This window comes from Oryzias latipes, chromosome 13, assembly GCF_053564925.1.
Source record: "Oryzias latipes strain Hd-rR chromosome 13, Olatipes_Hd-rR_3.1".
Lineage (NCBI taxonomy): Eukaryota > Metazoa > Chordata > Actinopteri > Beloniformes > Adrianichthyidae > Oryzias > Oryzias latipes.
Window position 1 is genome coordinate 34,849,910 of NC_136249.1, and position 19,696 is coordinate 34,869,605.

Sequence of the window (19,696 nt, forward strand, 5' to 3'; positions counted from 1 at the left end):
CCTGTACTTCCTCATTCCACCACCAAGTCTCTTTACCGTCTTTCCTCTTTCCAGATGACACACCAAGCACCTTCCTACCTGTTTCCCTGATAATCTCTGCTGTAGTTTCCCAGTCCTCTGGAAGCTCATCCTGACCACCCAGGACCTGCCTCAACTTCTGCCTAAATTCCTCACAAGTTTCTTCATTCTGTAGCTTCCACCACTTGGTCTTCTTTTCTGTTTTCCCTCTCTTCTTCTTCCTGACCTCCAGAGTCATCTTACACACCACCATGCGGTGCTGTCTGGCTACACTCTCTCCTACCACCACTTTGCAGTCATTAACCTCTCTCAAATGACCTCGTCTACATAGGATGTAGTCCACCTGAGTACTCCTACCTCCACTTCTGTATGTCACTCTATGTTCCTCTCTCTTCTGGAAGTAAGTGTTGACTACAGCCATTTCCATCCTCTTCGCAAAGTCCACCACCATCTGTCCCTCCAGATTCCTTTCCTTCACACCAAACCTGCCCATCACCTCCTCATCACCTCTGTTGCCCTCACCAACATGCCCATTAAAGTCTGCTCCAATAACAACTCTCTCTCCTCTGGGAAAACTCTCTATGACCTCATCCAACTCACTCCAGAATCTCTCCTTCACTTCTAACTCACAGCCAACCTGTGGCGCATACCCACTGACTACATTCACCATCACCCCTTCAATTTCTAACTTTAGGCTCATCATCCTGTCTGAGACTCTTTTCACCTCTAGAACACTGTTTACAAACTCCCCCTTCAGAATCACTCCTACCCCGTTTCTCTTCCTATCAACACCATGATAGAACAGTTTGTATCCTCCTCCAATACTACGTGCCTTGCTGCCCTTCCACCTTGTCTCCTGCACACACAGTACATCTACCTTCCTTCTCTCCATCATGTCTGCCAGCTCTCTGCCTTTCCCTGTCATTGTGCCAACGTTAAGAGTCCCTATTCTCAAACCTATGTTCCTGCCTTTTCCCTTCTCTCTCTGGCCACGGACCCTTCTGCCTCCCCTCTTTCTTCCACCAACAGTAGTCAAATTTCCACCGACACCCTGTAGGTTAACAGCATCGGTGGCGGTCGTTGTTAACCCGGGCCTCGACCGATCCGGTATGTCTACAGTGTTGTGGATGATTCGCATGGTTATTTTGGCAATTTTTTTACGCCGGATGCCCTTCCTGACGCAACCCTCTCTATTTATCCGGGCTTGGGACCGGCACAGAAGTTACTGGCTTGCAACCCCTGTGGCTAGATTGATAGAAACATTGATGACTTATTAAAAAAATACATTTAAATACATTTTTTTGGCAAACATTTTCAGGCGCAATGCATTGTGGTCTATATACGCCAATCTCGTGAGCATCGATGCACACTGGTTTATTGCAGAGACTTCTGGGAAATTCCTAGGGCTCTGGATTTCGGAATTGTAGATGCGGACAGCAATACAGAATGGTGAACGCGCTACATAGTGGACTATATAGGGGTTGGGGGGGGAATTCGGACACAACTGCGGCGTCTCTTATGTTAGCGAGTGGCGGTTGGATGACTCGGTTGGCTACATATAGAACTGGCGCATGGTAAACCAGGGTTCGCTCATCGCCCACCGGGAGGGGGGGAGGGGGGGGGGCGATGAGCTTAATCCAGTGTGGGTTCATGGGAAAGACCCTTTGCATTTCTGCCGAACCATGTAGTCACAAGGGAGGCTAAGTTTGGCTCCCCCAGCCCGGTTGTGTCAGATGGGGAAACCGGCGTAAAAATCTCTGTCAAGCCACCTGTGGAAATCAGTGGAAGCTAAGTTGCTATGGCGACTCCTGAAGGGATATGCTGAAAGGTGAACAAATGTCTCGTAGCATAGTAGCGCAACCTATGAACAATTTTTCTGATGAGCATCGCAAAAAGGACATGCTAATAAGTTAACTAATCTCTAAATCACTAACACGCTGAATTCTTCTTCTTCTGTGTCAAGTTTGAACAATTACAGATGCTTCTTCCTTTTATGGCCGTCAAAAGCAAGTGCCACAGCGCCCTCTTGTGGCTGTTAGTGGGAAGATAACAAACACATGAGCCTATTATCATTTTCAAAAATCACTTATGACGCACCTGAGTGGAAGTCCCACCTCCAACCAAACTCTGCAAAGCAAATGTGACCTATACTCTGAAAAACAGGGTACTCTATTACAAAAAAAGCGACTGATCAGATTGCCCTAGCATTTGTCTGTGGTGGGGCGTCATTTGACTTCCAGCTTCTATGTTTCATCTACACCAGCACAGATATAAAAGTATAAATATATGTCGAATACTGTGGATATACATTTATGGGAGTATCAGCTCTTTGAAGATGGCGAGTTATTCTCCATACGTGTCAAATAAAAATGACATAAATTAACTAGACTTCTCTTTGATGGTTTTTGGAGACATTTGGTAAAAACCCCTTGGTTTATTAAAATAATCTATTTATTTATTTCCTTTTCAAACATGTCTTCATTCGTTCATTGAACCCAAACATCTTGTTTTTTCAGCTCCCCACACGTTTTCACTCCTCTCCATTTTGAATGTCCGCTTATTCCATCTCATGTACCTTTTTTGACTTGTCCTGTTATCCTGTTTTTTCTCCTCCTCAGGACTTCCTGGAGACTCTGGAGGACTTGGACCTGAGCTACAACAACCTGGTGGACATCCCCTGGGACACCATCGCGTTGCTGGTCAGCGTCAACACGCTCAGCCTGGACCACAACCTCATCGAGAGCGTCCCTGAGGGAATCTTCTCCAACCTGCACAAGCTGGCCAGGTCAGAGGTCACCTGTTTTCTGCAGCTGCATGGAGAGTCCCTAACCTCTTGGGTAGTTTTCTTGGTTTCTTTGAGGTTCAAGACGATGTAGGTTGTGAATTGGTGCTTTGAATGAAACACATAAAGAATAGGAAACACTTTTCTGTTTGAATGCAAACATTTCCATCTCACCTGCTTCAGGTGTAGGTCTGTGATTAACTCATCAAACCTCCTTCGTTTACAATAAATCATAAATGGCTTGAATTTAACCCCTTCTTCTAAATCACAACCTGTCCTTTAATCCAGGAGTCCACTTCCCTGAGCATCGACTTGACTGGAAAAGAACAAAAACTGGTTTTTATATAATTGGAAATAAACACAGTTTACTTCTTGTTTGGGCTAAAAAATGTAGAGATTGTTATGTAATCAAACGACTATGTGGCTTTGATTTTAGCTGGATTTCTTTTTTTTATGCTTTTTCTAAACATCACACATTATTATAACAATGACAAAAAGCTGATTTAGTCAGATGCATTGACTTGTTTTTGGAACATTTTTCTGAACTAAGCAAAAATGAAACTCTATCTAGATCGAGTTTAGAGTTAAAAAAACCTCAGAAAAAAACAATTTAGCAAATATCAGTGAAACCTCATACTTCTACCAGGGTAATTGAATAAGAAAATGTCAAAGTATGAGCTAGTCGGTATGAGATTTTTATGTATTTATTGATGCATTCAAACATTGAAACAGATCAAATTCTCAACATTTCTCTGTTCTTTTTAAACAAAGGATGTTCATGTAAATGAAAGTCACCTTTAAATATTTCTCATTGGAGCTCATTTAGTAGACACCCTCTACTAGAAGCTGCAGATAGAGTTTTTATGCCCCCACTAATGCCCCCACCAGCAGCTGCTCTGCACCATAGACCACTGAGGGCGACCATTTGCAGTTTGACCTCCTTCTCAGAGCGGATCCAAAGCTTTATTGGTTTGGCCTTTTTTTAAATGTGCAACATAACTGTTGGTGTCCAGAAATGAACAAACAAACCCAATTAGCAGTAATTGATGGAGATTAAAGTCCTTCATCGGCACATGAAACAGCAATATCATGTGAACCTTTCATGCACGGTCTGACATTCAGAGGCTGAATGGATTCGTTTCGCCCTGGAGACCTGGCGCCCGTGTAGCGGCCGGCCGTGTGTGTGTTGGAAACACCTGTACACACAAACCAACCCCCCGCTGCCACACATCAAACACAGTAATTGAAATTTGTCAAGTTGAGCGTGCTCTCTGCAGCTTTTAGCTTCTTGTTAAGACACCGTTTTGAATATTTCTGGGGGGTAAAATAGTCTTTTTCTGTGTTTGCTGTTTCCAGCACTGAACGCTTGAGTATCCTGCTTGATTGCCCGTCTTCAGGTCTATTCTTTTGCAGGAAAAATGACCCTTCAGACTCCAAAGTGGATGAGAAAAAAGTGTTTTTCTGAGGCCGGGTCTCCTGTTTGAAAGGCTGCCTCGGCTCTTCACCCCTGTTCAGTTGAAAGCCGGGATTAGCAGCTGAATGCAGAGAAAAGTCCCAACATGAGGTTTAACCTCTGATCAAACTGCTTGATCTACGCCCTTAGCAGTACAGCGATCTAACGCAGCGCCGCTTGCCTCTGAAGTTCAGCCCAGTAACGGTAATGGAGCCATTTAGCACTTAGAGCGGCTTAAGCTTAACTCTCCAGCACTTGAGCGTTCTCAGCAGAAAACACCGTTTTCACTGCGCTGCTGCCTTTGCTTTGACACATTTACCACATTTATTATATGACATTAACTCCAATGAATAGATCCCATGATTGCACTCAGAATTCCAGTCAACCTGATGAAAGTACAACACAGGAGCACAGAAGCTGCCTGTACGGGTGGATGCAGATGAAGGACCGAAAATGGAAATATTAAGGTTGTAGAAAAAGACTATGGAGGCGAGACATGAGGTCACCTGTTGGTTGAATTTGGCCTGTTGGAGTTGTTTATCTATGTGGTCAATGCCGTTTGGAGCTACAAAAGAAAAAGGCAAACAGGCAGAACAAACATGCTCTCAGTTGGAAATGTAAAAAAAAACACCCCCCAAATGTACCACAAAAACTGCCCTAAGACAAAAAACAAGAAGACGGTTCATGAAAACTCATCTCAGGACCCCTGAAGTTCATGGGGACAACAGTGTAAGCTTATCTATGGAGCTAATTTAACATCAAATTCTGCCGAGCCGTTGCTCTACCAGGGTTTCTGGGCCCGCTGTTGGAATAATGCAGAGAATGCATCTATTAGAGGTTATGTGTTGGGGCCTCTTGGGAAAAATGTACCAATAAAAGGTTAAAAATCTGTGTTTTTAGGACTGTTTGTCTTCAAATGGGCTTCAATCTGGAAGTCAGATTCCAGTTGATTTAGTGAGTTAAATTGGGTTCTAAAAATGTGTTTAATTTGATCCTGTGACCATAGTTACCTGATGGAATTCTGTTTTTTGGGTCAAATCTCTATCTGCTTATGTTTCCTCTGTTGGTTCTCAGACCAACCAACCAAAGAAGAAGCACTTTTTAGGATCAAGTGATTCTCTTTTTCCCTTTTCCATCTTTGCTGCCGCCTTTGTTAGCCTGGTCCAGGCTACGTATAATAACTTTGTGTTTCCAGTAAAATAAATACATGCTAAAGTAAGAGAAGCTGCAAAAAAGCTTCTTATTTTCTTACAATAGAAGAAGTATTTTTTTTAATCTTTAGAAAGGCAAAGATGAATTTAAAACAAAAATACTTTTGGTTATTTTTTTACCTTTAGGGGGAGAAGATGAGTTTATACTTTTACCGCCGTCCTGTCGTTTTCTCTTTTCATCTTTCCCTCTCTCCTCCAATTTCACCTTTTCGGCTGGCCTCCCACCAGATCGATGCGCCGCCCGTCTGCTCTGGCCTCCTGCTTTATCCTCTCAGAGCATCAGCAGCACAATAAAAGCAATGATTGTGGAGAAATGAGTCACCGGAGGCTTCACCTGCTCTGCCTGCTCCGGCCAAGGCATTCGTTTAAAGTCAATGTTTCAAAGAATCATTTGAAAATTGCCCTGATGGCTGTTTCGACAAAGCTAATGAAGGAAATTGTTGAGGAAATCATGTGAAACTATGAGGTTTCTCCCTTTGAAACGGTGCGACTTTTGGGACTTTCCTCCAGGTTTTATTCTCCAAACGCTGTTATTGATTTTTGTCCTCCTGAACCAGAAACGTCATCATGTTTGGGTCACTTTTCCTCACATCGGTGGGAAAGCACAAACAGGGCAAAGCTAACGTTTGCGTTTTGTCATCAGACTGGACATGACGTCCAACAAGCTGAAGAAAATCCCCCCGGACCCGCTCTTCCTCCGGATCCCGGTTTACGCCAAGATGAAGGGCTCGCCGCTCACGGCGCTGGTGCTGAGCTTTGGCGGGAATCCTCTGCACTGCAACTGCGAGCTGGTGTGGCTGCGCAGAGTCACCCGAGAGGACGACCTGGAGACCTGCGCGTCGCCCAAAGACCTCGCTGGCAAATACTTCTGGACCATCCGTGAGGTCTGTCACACATTCAGCTCACTTTGTACGTGAAGCTCCAGTCTGTCCGGAGGTCGGTTCTGGACTGTAACTGCATGACTGTTGAAAAAACAAACTCTAAACAGACTTGTCTCACAATTTCAAGGATTTTAGGTTTTTACTTGATTTTAAGGTATTTTTATCAAAAAAAATAAAGCAGAAAGTCGATTTAAAAAACAGATACATCAAATCCATCCAGGATAATAATTCATAAATTTATTAGAACATGAAATTATAATTCTTCTAAATCATAAATAAGTGTACTTATATATATGATGCGTTGAATCCAGCAAATATTAGGTTTGTCAAATAGTTTGATTGCTTGCTTAAAGGGGAGAGTGAGCAATCAAACGTTCCTAATCCTAATCTAAAACCTGATGTTGTATATTAGAGACATTTTACAGCAGGGCTCTCTAACCCTTTTCAGGCCACAGACCATTTTACTGTCAATATTTTCACAGGCTGAAGTAGCCTCCAGTTTCTCTTCACTTTTGAGGCTAAAGTTCATCTCCATCCTCTGTAAAGTTTTTCTGCAGCTGCTTTAAACTTTATTTGTTCTCTAGATTTCCTGTAGGAACCATTAAAATGTGACCAAGATTTTCCCTTAACCCACAACTGGAGATAAAAACAATGAGACGTCAACTTCAACCTCGCCAGCAGTGAAAGTAGATTTTTATTTATGTCGGTACAATATAACAAGTTTCAGCAACGAATATTTTTAAATAGCAGTAAATTCAAAATATAAAGATTAATCGATGAATTGATTTATCCAACCAAATGGATCTGTCTGATTCAATTTGTTAATTGAATCAAATCAGATTATACTATTATGAAATTAATTCAAAATGAAATAAATTTATTACAATTGTTCTTGGAAAATACCATTTGGATTGAGGTTTATTTGACTATAAGGTAAAAACAACCAATCACAGCGGACAACACACATGTGATGCAGCAAAAATGGATCAGTCCATCATTCCAGTCCAAAGTGTGGAAAACATTGACTTTACCAAAGTCATGTGACCATCCAGTGTTCTAGAATGTTCTAAGAATGTTCCCTTTGAATTCTTTGGATGTGGAAAATCAACAGTGGGCTGAAGTTTAGGTCGTATTGTTTTTGTTCCAACTGTCTCACGGACCGGTACCAGTCCTTGGCCCGGGGCTTGGAAGCCACAGCCATACAGGAGACCCGGCATGGAGGAGATTGACTGACAATGGCCTACAGCCAATCAGGACGCAGAACACAATGAGCTGTTTTAAAAAAGAGAATGCAAAAAAAATCAAAAAACAACGAGATCATGAAAGGTGAACCAGGGGCCAAGAAAACTTTAGTAATTTTAGTTTGTATCAACCTAAACTAAAATACGTCAATCTGGGACGCTCTAGTTGAAACTATAAATTTTGTCTTGTTTCTCCATCAGATTCGTCAATTTGTTGGTTTAAGTTCAGTCTTCTGTACCACGAGATCTGTACTTAAAAAATGTTTGCAGTTATTGTGCAAAACTGTAGACACAAGTTTGTTTCCCTGAAACGTCTGTGACTTTCAGCAACAGAGTTTAGAAGCCAAAAAGAGTCTAGACATCAGCAGCATCACAAAAGAGGCTGAACCTGTGGGGAGGCAGCCTTCAATAATGATTTTCATGAGAGGACTCTCCTTCTTCAGACCTTCGGTCTTTGATCCCTCTCAGCCCTGAGAGCCACAGCATCACCTGAAGGTGCTCTGTGAGCTAAAGTCTTCTCAAACGGAGCGGTGTGCTGTGGGCCTGCGTCTCCATCTGAAGGCTGTATTAGGAGGATTAAACATGTGGAGAGGGAACTGCAAAGACTCCTGTGCGTCTAAAGTGTCTTGGCTTCTTAACAACCAGGTTCGATAGTTCCTACCCAACTGTGCAGACAAGTGACCCACCGCCGCTCCGTTCTCAGCAGGGAGGGACATTCCTGCTCTCCAATCAATGAAAGCTGCTGCTGTGGTGGAAAACTTGCAGAGCTGAGGAAGTCTGAGGGTTAGCAGGACAAACGCTTCGATTCTCCTCCGTCCTCGCTCTTCACTCACATCAGGGAAATTCCCTGAGCTTCACGGGAGCCGGCTGTGGGGTCAGGATGTAGAACGCAGCTGAAAGGCAGGAGGGTTTCATTGAAGCTGCAGCCGTCAGGTCAGAAACCAGCTCTGCTGGGGAGCAGACTCGTGAGGAGCTTTGGAGGAACGATGAGTAAGCCGTGATAAGCCTCAGCGCCGAGCCGTTGCTCCAACAGGGCTTTGGTGCCCGCCTTACACCGGCTCAGGTGCCTGTGGGAGGTTTGGAAGAATGCACAATCTATTAGAGGATGTATAGAGACACATTAGGGTCTTTTTGGGGAAATGTACCAAATCCCAGGAGGTTTGTCACCTCTTATCAGTGACACAAATGAGTAAAAGTAGGACAAAAACTGCAGAGTGACCCCCGCTTTAAAACTCTGTTGGTAGCAGCTGATGTGATGTGCTGCTTTGTGTTTTATGTAGGCTATGACTATATTGGGTTACCCTTGGAAAAGTGGTTGCAATGTCAGCGTTACCTCCTGCACAGACTGGACTTACACTAACAAAATAACAGAGGAGGAAACGTTCATATTTTTATTGCTCTGGTGTGAAAATCTAGTTTATCTGGAATTGTGTTTTTCCTGCCTTTAGTTTGATGTGAAATACAAATAATAGTCATTTCACGACAGGAGGAAATGCTTTAAATGCTACATGGTCAGGGTAAAAATCAGATCAATAACGATCTCAGATTCCAAATGTTGAGATGGTCTGGAATTCTTCAATCCTCATTAATCCGATTGTTCCCAACAGGAAGAGTTTGTTTGTGAGCCTCCTATGATAACCCGACACACCTCCAAGATGTTTGTGATGGAAGGTCAGGAGGTCAGCCTGCGCTGCAAGTCCATCGGGGATCCTGAGCCGTCGACGCATTGGGTCAGTCCTGACGGGAAGCTGATCGGAAACACTTCCAGAACCGTCTGCTACGAAAACGGATCACTGGACATCCTCAAGGCGTCCGTCAAGGTACAAAGACATCTGGTGTTTGTTCATCCATCTATCCCTCCATTCAACTCTCTATCTGTCCATCCAATCCATCCATCCTTCCCTTCATGCATTCATGTATACCTCTATTAATCATTCCTTTCTCCAGCTTTCCTCCCATCATCTATACGCTATCCCTTCATCCATCCCTTTATTCATCCATCCATCCATTAATTCATCCACCAATCCCTCCCTAATCCATCCACCCATCTATTTAATCCATCCCTATCCATTCATCCATCCATCCTCCAATCCCTCCATCCATTTGTTTGTTTGTTTGTTTGTTTGTTTGTCTAATCCATCTATCTATCTATCTATCTATCTATCTATCTATCTATCTATCTATCTATCTATCTATCTATCTATCTATCTATCTATCTATCTATCTATCTATCTATCTATCTATCTATCTATCTATCTATCTATCTATCTATCTATCTATCTATCTATCTATCTATCTATCTATCTATCTATCTATCTATCTATCTATCTATCACTTCATTCATACATCCAATCCAACAATCCCTCCCTCCTTTTTTTGACCCATCCATACCTTCTTCCCTCCATTTATCTAATCATATATTCATCCATCCATTCTTCTGTTTACCCGGGGTTTCAAACTCAGCGGTTAGTTGAATCTACCCCAATAAGGAGGACTTTGGAGGCATTTTTGTCAAATATCCAAACTCCCTCCTGCGGCTCATTTTTCTGGAAGAGGCGCAGGTCTAAACCCCTCCTGAAACCCTTTTCTTTTCTTTCCATCCATCCTGTAAAGACGGATTGTTCATCTGCTTGTACCTGATTTCCAGGCCTTTATGAATCCAAGTTAAATGTCCTTTGGGTTCTGAAATCCATCTAAAAATAAAAATTATTGGGGAAATAAGAGGGGAAATGTATACATTTATAACACCAACTTTCAGAGTTTAAAATTTTAAGTTTTCTAAAATGTCTATTGATGGATCATCTATTTTCTCTGCATTTGTCATTTTGTTTGTGTTGGAAAACGATATTTATCTGTTTCTGTTTCTCTTCTTCCCTGGAGGATTCTGGGAAGTTTACATGTATAGCTTCCAACGCAGCCGGTGAGGCTACAGCTCCTGTCGAGTTGGTTGTCAACCCTTCGCCTCATTTTGACCCCAAACTGGACCCGGACCCGGGGCCTTCAGACATCCCCACATCCATCAAATCCAACGTCAGCGGGGGTCACCTAAGACCCGACCAGCAGAGAGTCAGCGTGTCCGATCTGACCTCAAGCTCAGCGGTCATCCGATGGCCGCCCCAGAACCACATACCGGGCGTCCGCATGTACCAGATCCAGTACAACAGCTCCACTGACGACATCCTCATTTACAGGTAAGACGGCGAGGAAAACCACCCGCCACAACATGAAGCTAACGCTGAAGAAAAGAGAAAAGATCTATGAAGAACAGAGGAATGTTTGTTGTATGTTTGTTAATAGTTTGTGTGAGGAACCAGAAAAATAACATTTTCCAAAGGTTTGTTAAACCTTTTTAATTACATTTCACCAATAATAACCATTTAGCTGCAAACTTGTTCTGTAATCCTGTTAGGTTAAAGCTTTAGCTTTAAGAGTTCAGCTCCTTCATGAAGCTGTGGCCTTTAGCTGCAGGATCTGAATAAACACCTGCAACTTAGAACCAAAACCTCCTTTTTAAATCCACAGTCCTTCAGGAGGCAAACCATAAAAACACTGCTTTTCTTCTGTTTTTTTAAAAAGTTTGAAAAGAAGCTTAAAGTTCTCTTAGAATTCTGAACTTTTTGGGATCAAAAAGCTACAAAATTGTTAAATAATTGATTTCTAAATACCATTTAAGGCAGTGGTTTTCAAACTTTCTGTCTTGTTCTCCCTTTGCAGGAGGAACAATGTTCATTTACCAATAATTCTGTTGCTATTTTTAACTTTCAACCATTATTTATCCGAAAGGAATAGTAAAGAAATGCTTCGTAATTTAACATGACTTCATTTTTACTCATATTTACCATTCATTTTTGCAAGATGCTTACGCAAATATGTTGGATTTCAGTAAAGAAGGAAAAAAAACGTCTTTCCTCGTGCTTTCAGGAAAAGTTGCCGTTCCTGCTGCAGGCCTTGTAAATATTCCATCCATTCTGTGGGTTTCTGCATTATTTACAGCAGGAACGGCTGGGTTTTCTCCTCTGAACATCCTGGCACCCTGATGGTGCAGAGGTGCAGCCTTCAAAGGTCAACCGTTTGATTCCTGAGCTCAGAGGAGAACTGCAGCCAAAACCCAATTGTTCTCGTCTGATTTCGTTCCCTTCTGTTGTGGCTCCCTTCAGTTGAGCGTTTGCATTCTCCTGTGGAGCTGAAGCCGAAGGACGACAAATCTGTAAACCTGCAGAAAAGACCAGATAGGGGTTCTTATCTCACTCAGGGAGCAGTTTTCTGTGCAAAAATAGAGCTGTTGGAGCATCCCTGCCTATTAAGAGCAGTTTTCTTTGCTCTCATAAACACCACAGAACGATAAAACGGCTGCATTTTTCTTTTTGTCTCCACCAATAAACTAACAGTTCATGAACAATGATGTGGATCACGAGAAAGTCATTCTCTAAAGGAGCTTGAATACCAATCATGAGCTGCTGTGTTTTGATGTCGCTTTAAGGGGATTGGATCTGATTTTTTAATCTAATTGTTTTTTTTTAATGTAAAAAAAAGTCTGAACACAGTTTAAGCAGACCGAGCAATGATCCCAAATCCACTTTCAACATCTTTTGATCTAATATTAATGATGCAGTTTTTAGTCAAAATCTAAAAAACTGTGTTGGTTTCTTGGACATCGCTTCTGCAGAGCGGCAGGGATTCACAAGAACTTCACCTCTGAGTTGTGGGCGGGACTTTTAGCATGGAGTCACCCCGCCCCCCCCTACCCAACACCCATAACTGGAGACTGTGTTAAGGCGCTCTCAGGCTCGCTTAAGTTAACATTAGCAGGTGCAACAAAAATGGCAGAAATATCGCAGCAATCCAGCTCAGACCAGGAAAACAAAGACGTTCATGGATCTGTTTGTCTGCAGGTGGATGATCAGAAAGGGGCGGAGCAGGGAGCTTGTGGCCCCGCCCAGCGTATTTTCTACATCATAAATACAACCTTTTTCACACAGCATTTTTTTTCTGCTCCTGATTCTAAATCAGTTTTAAGCCTAATTATTTTTAGTTGATGATGTCCTCCATCATTTTAGAAAACTGCCACAAGAACATGTTAAAAACACCAAAATGACCATTTTCATGGGTTTTATTAGAGTTTTTTAAGGCCTTGTCACAGTCCCACTGTGTATGAAATGTCGGTCTTTCGTCATACAAGCTTGATATACGTCATTCATGAGTGTTTCTGCTGTTCTTCATTCGACGATGTGTGCAGGTGTCCGTTTAGCGCTTCGGTCGACGGGTTTTTAGGTCAATTTGGTTTGGAGTTGTTCAAATTTTTGGTTGGTTGAGATGTACGCTGTTTATCCATATTTTACTTAGTTTATACAGAATTATTATGCAAGTTTTACGCCGTTGTCCGGGACTTTTGCAAGATGCATTCGCAATTTTGTTTCTTTCCACGTCTGTTCCACGTATGACCAACAGACTTTACAGCGTGAACCACCGATGTATACATTTGATATCGCGTATATGCTGCACTTATCTCGTTCAAATGACATGATTGATGCAAGAATTACTTACATGTCAGCTGCGGTGCTTTCACACCTGTATGTGTGCTGCTGCAGCTGTGTCAGTGTGTGGGAAATCCATCCGGTTTTCATCTGAGACAGAACCTCAAAGCTGTCTTTTGGTGTTGTTATGATTCAGCGTCCGTCCAGCTTCTTTCCAGTTTGTAACAAAGACCTGAGAGCTCCGCTGTGGCTGACAGAAGCTGAATTCACTCTTGGCTCTGAGCTCTCCAGAAGTCTAGTGCAGCTTTTCTGGTGGAGTTGCGGCGCTCTCCGTGTACTCTGTAATCACGGAGACTCGTGACGCCCACTCTGACCTGTTGGGCCGGTCTCTGCGGCCGTTCCAGGCAGAGCAGCCCTGAACTCTTCATCATCGCACACTGAGGCACTTACTGCACTCCACTACTCTGCTCTTTTACTGTTGCTCTTGCTTTCCTGTCACCTGCAGAGCTCTGAATGCTTATTTGTCCTCTCAGAGGACTTTGAATGGATGGATCCCTTGATTTGTTCCGCCATGCTGAGTGCATGGGGCCTATGAGAAACGACTACAGGTCTGCTGGGGGGGGGCACTCAGCGTGCAACTGTCAAGGTTACATCCAGCTGTCATTGATTTGATTTGATTTGATTTGATTTATTGATTTATTTCAAGCATTGCAGTCAAAGCAGTAAAGAATTTAGACAGCTTTGTCAAACTCATTACAGAACTGGAAATAAGACAAAAAAAGTCACTTAAATCACATTTGCTTAATTAAATACAGTGATCATTAACTAAAGTCAAGTATAGTTTGATTTGTTGCTTGAAAGAAGCGGGAAGAAGTGAGTTTAAATAACCCCACCCCTACTGAATTCATTTATTTCATAGTTTGACAGTTTTGGTAATCCAGTTCTGATCGATAGATTCTCTTCAAGTAACTAAATCCAGTGCTTAGAAATGATTGATTATCTTCAGAAAACATTCATTCGTGATTTCAGTAAACAGGAACGATACCAATGTTTAATAATAATTGATTATCATTAGAACACATGATCACAATAAACCAGTAATTATTGCTACACATTGCAGATCAATTAAACAAAATCAATAGTTATTGATTGTAATTCAAACATTTCAGTAATCATTATTGCACATTACAATGTAACACTCATTGGTTGTAATTAAAAGAGCTTTGATTATTTCACCACAGTCAAGTTCACACATGGATTTGGAATTATTCAAACACCTGTTGATCCTTAAATCCTCTTATCTTCATATCCTGAAATAAGAGTTTCTTTATACATTTTCTTGAATATTTGAATAGTTGAACATTGTTTGAGCTCATTACTTAAACCGTTCCAAAGTTTAGTGCCACACACCGACACACAGAAACCTTTCTTTGTGGTTCTTATCAGTTTGATCTTGAAGTTCCTACATCCCCTCAGTCTGTAGCCTCCTTCATTTTCTAAGAACTGTTTCTCGATATTGAATGGTAACGATTTCCAACTGGCTCTGTATAGAAGTTGTTGGTGTAAAAATCCACAAAGTCATACAGTTTTCAAAGTCTAGATTGATAAAATAGATTGTTTGTATGATCAAGATATCCGGCTTTATGTACAACTCTGACGGCTCGTTTTTGAAGTAAACAGAGAGGATGTAGTGAGCTCTTGTAATTATTACCCCAAATTTCTATACAGTAGGTGAAATATGGTAATATTAAGGAGCAGTACAATAAATATCTACTGTTGTATTCTAATATATGTTTAGATTTATTTATGATTGAAATACTTTTTGAGACTTTAGTTTGTGTCTGATGTGTTGCTTCCAACTTAAGAATTTGACTTCTGTAACACTCTCAATTAAGACATTATTTATTTTAATTAAGAGCTCAGTATGATGAGATGGAGATGGTAAATGTTTTTAGATCAGTGAAAATGTGTAGTTTCCCACAGCACACCTGACCATCTCTCACGGCATAAGGTTGAAAAACACTGCCTTAGAGGCTTAGAGATACTTTTAATGAGCTTTTTGCAAAAATCTTTGAATTGAACTTTAAGCTTTAAAAGATGCAAACCAGCAGGAGATATTTAACGTCAACTAATCTGTAAATGAGGAAAATCCTTATAAGTACACACAGAAAGCTGCAAACTCACATCAACCAATCAGAACAGAGCTTTGGCGCTGAGCAGAGCAGGGACGGTTCACTTATTTCTATTTTTCTCCCAAACAAAAAAACACTTTTATTAGCAGACTAATACAAAATTCTACTCAATTCTAGTCAAACAAACTTGTTGCTCTTAATAAACATGTTTATTGCTTTATTTTGGAGGGAAAATACCTTCTTTAATCTGTTTTGTTTCCTGTAACATTTATCTTAGGCCATTATGTTTCATATGAAGTTATTTTATTTAATAGAAATTAGATCAAAAAGCATCACAGACACAAACATGACACCAGTGTTCTCAATGATCGTAAAGCGGTAGCCACAAAGTATAAATGTTTCGTCACGCGAGCGTTCCTCAGGTGATGCTGGTTGAGCAGCTTCTCAGGATGTGCATGGGAGGACGTCACCTCACATGACAAGCCTGAGTGAGTACAGGTCCCTCTGGGCCTGTGGTGGAGTGGGATGGGGCTCTAACGCAGGGACATAACAGCTGCGGGTCTGTCCATGCGACGAGCAGCGGGGACCTTCTTCTTCTTCTGGACCTCTGATCCAGGTTTGGCATTTCCAGGTCAGAGGTCACCGCCAACAGACACTTCTGTGGAACCGCCCAGCAGCACTGCAGACGCATTTCTAAGCATCGGGTACATGCAAGCGGGGCCTCTGAGACCCGAAGGACTGACTTTGGGTCCATATGGACCACAAAGACCTGCAGCCTCGCTAAAGTTTGAGTTTTTATGCGATTGTGAAACCTTCTGCGCTGAGCTTCATCTCTGCTCAGAAATTCTCTTCCTCCTCACTGAAGCGGCTCCGTCCGGCAGGATTCAGCGGTTTCGCTGCTTCCTGTTTCCTGAAGCTGTTGCTCATCTGCCTGCTCCACAGGCGGTCCGGCCCAGCTGAGGCGGGCAGCATCAGTCGGCACCGCTCCTCGCAGGAGAAAGTCACTGACTCCCATCTGCTGACTGGTCATCTCAGCTGCCCGCTTGTCTCTGCAGAATTGAAGGCAGAGATAACGGCGTGTTGGTCGCTGGATTTCCCAGAACTTTGAGGATTTCTGCCGCTGCGTTCGTCACGCCGCGCTGAAAGGGCAGAAATCCTCAAAGTTCTGGGAAATCCAGCGACCAACACGCCGTTATCTCTGCCTTCAATTCTGCAGACACTTCAAGCCCAGCGCGTCACACAGATCAAATTACACCAAATTCCAGCAGTTTGACGCTTTTATTTCTTTAGTTTGACCTTTTTTTTAGATTTTGCTCAGCAAGAATCTGCAGTTTTACTGGGCTCCAGTGTGGATTCACCCTTTTTTGTGTTTAGGACATACTGTGTGGAAACGTGTCACTAGTCCGAGTCATTTGTGACTAGAAATGAACCCGGATGACATTTGAAACTATTCCTGTATCTTGAATAAATGGGATCTAATGGAAGATGGGAGTTTCGCCTCTGAAGTTAGATTTGTCGCTTAAGGATTGTCTGTCGGTAAAAAGGTTTTCGTACTTATAATAGGAAATGTGTGCGTCTGTAAAACTGTGTGTGAGACGTCACGTGCACACACCACCATGTGCAACTTACAAATACAATTCTTTTGCTTCCCAATAATTCAACCAATCAGGAGCCTTTCTCTGTCACCCAATCAGTTTGCTGATTGAAGCAGCCAATCAGAAGCATGCTATCTATTGCAGGGGGAAATAGTGGTGGAAGGAACCTGAAATATGGTCGACTTTCACACTAAGAAAAGAAACAAAAGAACTCTTGATCTTTATAATTTTCAGAAAGTCCTGATCATATTTTGTCTTCTTTTTGTTTATTTTTTCTTTGGGGGGGGGTTGTTTTTCTTAAGTTACATTAAAATAGCCTCTTACTTAAATATTGATTTGATTTACTGATGTCTTTAAGGCATTAAGTCCCACTCTAATCATCTTTTAAACTTTTTTCAAAGCATTCCTGGTGGTCTTTTAGTTCTGATTATGCTGTTTTTAGCCAAACAGACAAGCAAACAAAGATGAACGTGGATCTATTTGTCTGTAGTAGCTTCTATTTCACACCTTCAAGCTTTCACAGAAAACCTTTTCTTGTGCATAACACGTCACCGTTTCCTATTACAGTTTCCTTTTTTCGGACGGACGCTTTAGCAGCAGATCTAACTTCCTACGCCTCGTGGCTCGCGCTGGAACCCGCTGGTGCATGAAGCTGCTGCTGCTGATGGGCTGCCAGGACATTCGTGAAGCGTTCCCATCACGCGGCGCTTCCCTTTTAGCCGCTGAAGACGCTGAGAGCTGCCAGCGTCTGGAGTTGGAGGTGTCTCCCTGCAGCAGCTGTACTCTCTCAATAATAGAGCCAGATGACAGCTGATAAATCACCTGTCAGACTTCTGGCTTGTTTATGAGACGAAGGAGAACAGCTGACAGCAGTTTGGGGAAGGCATTAAGATGAGGATCGGAGAGCTGGACGCAGAGCAGGGAAAGTTAGTTTGGAGGACCGAGTCAGAGTCTCCGTGCTGGCGTTTTTTGCTTCGTCTTGCTGCGGTGGCATCAAGTGGAGGCATGGAGATAACAGCTTGACATGTTCTCGTCCTCCCCTTCCTCGGCCTGCATGTGCAGCTTCCTGACTGTCGGACCCTTGAAAAGGAGGGAGTGGGAGGAGAAGCTGTGTTTCTGCAGCCCTTTTTCTGGACTGTGCCCCGCGGCTGGAAGAACCTGACCGTCTTCATCCTTCACCTCTTTCCCTCCCTCACAAACACAAACACGCCTGCACTAAAGGATTACGGGAGAGCCGCCTCTGCCAGCACCAAGAAATGAGTCTATTGATTCTCCTTTCTTTCTCAGCCTCCTCTGCTCTTTGTCTGTGTGCCTCACCATGTCTGTCTTTGTTTGTGCAGCTATTTGCAAGTGAGAATTCCTGCTTTGTAATTGAGATTTAGGCCTTTTTCAGAGGAGAGGAAACTGTAAGGATGGAAGAAGAGGCTGCAGAATGGCTGTGAAGGGTCTTTTCTTTGACTTGTCTTCAACAGTTGAAGCTGGTTTGCAGGAGGAGGTGTGGGAAAACAGGAAATAACCGTCCTCCTATGAAATAGTGGAGTGTCTGCCCGCTCTTTACTCCTCGTTCTCTCATCTGCTATCATCTTTTTGTCCTCCTGTCAGCACTCGCTCACCTCTACATCTTTTACTGTCGGAGTTCATCTTTTCCCTCCATCCGCTGGGAGTCACTTCCCCACAGTGGATGACAGCGGGGCTTTTAGGCAACTCTGGATGTTTTATTCCGTTCAAACTCAAAATTCGGACAGCATGAAGTCAACGTCATCCACACTGACCTGGTCTGACTGACACAGGGGGACAACAAATGACAGAAGACCAAGACATATCACTTCCAAAAGAACAAACAATCCCATTGGTGTCACACAGTTAGGTGTGTGAAGTTTGTTCTCAGGATTTGACCCCTCCCCTGGGGGAAACAGCAGCGCTGTGGAACCATTTGGTGGGTTAACCCCCTCCCCCAATCCAACCCCTTAATGCTGAGTGTCAAGCAGGGAGGCATTAAGTCCCATGGGGATTCAGTTGAGGATTTGACCTTCCAGTCTCAGGGCAAACACTCCACCACAGGGCCGCTGAGCTGGCCAAAGACTTTAGTCACACATAGGTTGATTATTCTTATGTTATCCTGGAGGTCTGCAGCATTCTGGTGTCACCAAAAATGTCACACAGTGATGGACCGCTGAGGCCTTTCCTGCTGCTTTAGGGGTTAAAAACCGTGTTTGGGTCAAAGGAACCTCGGCACTTCCAGCACCAGAACATTATTCAGGATAAAGGAGACACACGGAAAACCTCCACAGCCACAGGAACCTCACATACACTAGCAAAAAGCAGAGACAAACAGAAGGTCAGGACCAGCGGTGGAAGGGTCATGATATGGGTTTGATCACACTTTACTTTACAACTGAGGTTTTGCAGCCTGAAACTGTCAGACCCCACCCACCCCCCTCCTGTAAAACCAAAATAATAATCTCATCTTGAAACTTCTTGCACATTTTTGCCAAATTGAATGAAGTGATTTGGAAAAAAGATTAAATAGTGGACCAATAAAAAGCTACTTTTTATGTCTGACTGGAAGGAAGGTGGATCATCCTGCTGGTGTCTGGGGGGGGGGTTGTGTTTAGGCCGGAGCTGTATGTTTGTGCTTGATGGTATTCAGTTATTCGTGGTGAAACACAAGGCTGTAAAGATGAAACATCAGCTGCTCTTGTTGTTTTTTTTTACATATTAATAAACTCAAACTCTGTTTTCATTTTAATCTCTTTATTAAAGTTAATCTGCTTTAAAAATTCAACGTTTTTGATCTCAGATTTGTTGCGGCTTTCATTACTGCTTCACTGAGCTCAGTTCAGTGTTTTTATCTGAGGCCTCATCTCTCGATGGGGTTAATTTAAATTTCCAAACACATCCGGAGCCGT

At 42.7% G+C, this 19,696-nt stretch overlaps 1 protein-coding gene across 7 annotated transcripts in view; it reads left to right on the forward strand.

The window, feature by feature from the left end:
• si:cabz01090165.1 (leucine-rich repeat and fibronectin type III domain-containing protein 1-like protein) overlaps positions 1–19,696 on the forward strand; it is a 275,238-nt gene that overhangs the window by 237,925 nt on the left and 17,617 nt on the right. For all 7 annotated transcript variants that reach the window (XM_004075203.5, XM_078929781.1, XM_078929779.1 and 4 more), the window contains 4 exons: positions 2,637–2,803; positions 6,108–6,348; positions 9,194–9,406; positions 10,467–10,777. In XM_004075203.5, coding sequence (XP_004075251.1) covers positions 2,637–2,803; positions 6,108–6,348; positions 9,194–9,406; positions 10,467–10,777 — 932 coding nt within the window. The remainder of the gene's footprint in view (positions 1–2,636; positions 2,804–6,107; positions 6,349–9,193; positions 9,407–10,466; positions 10,778–19,696) is intronic.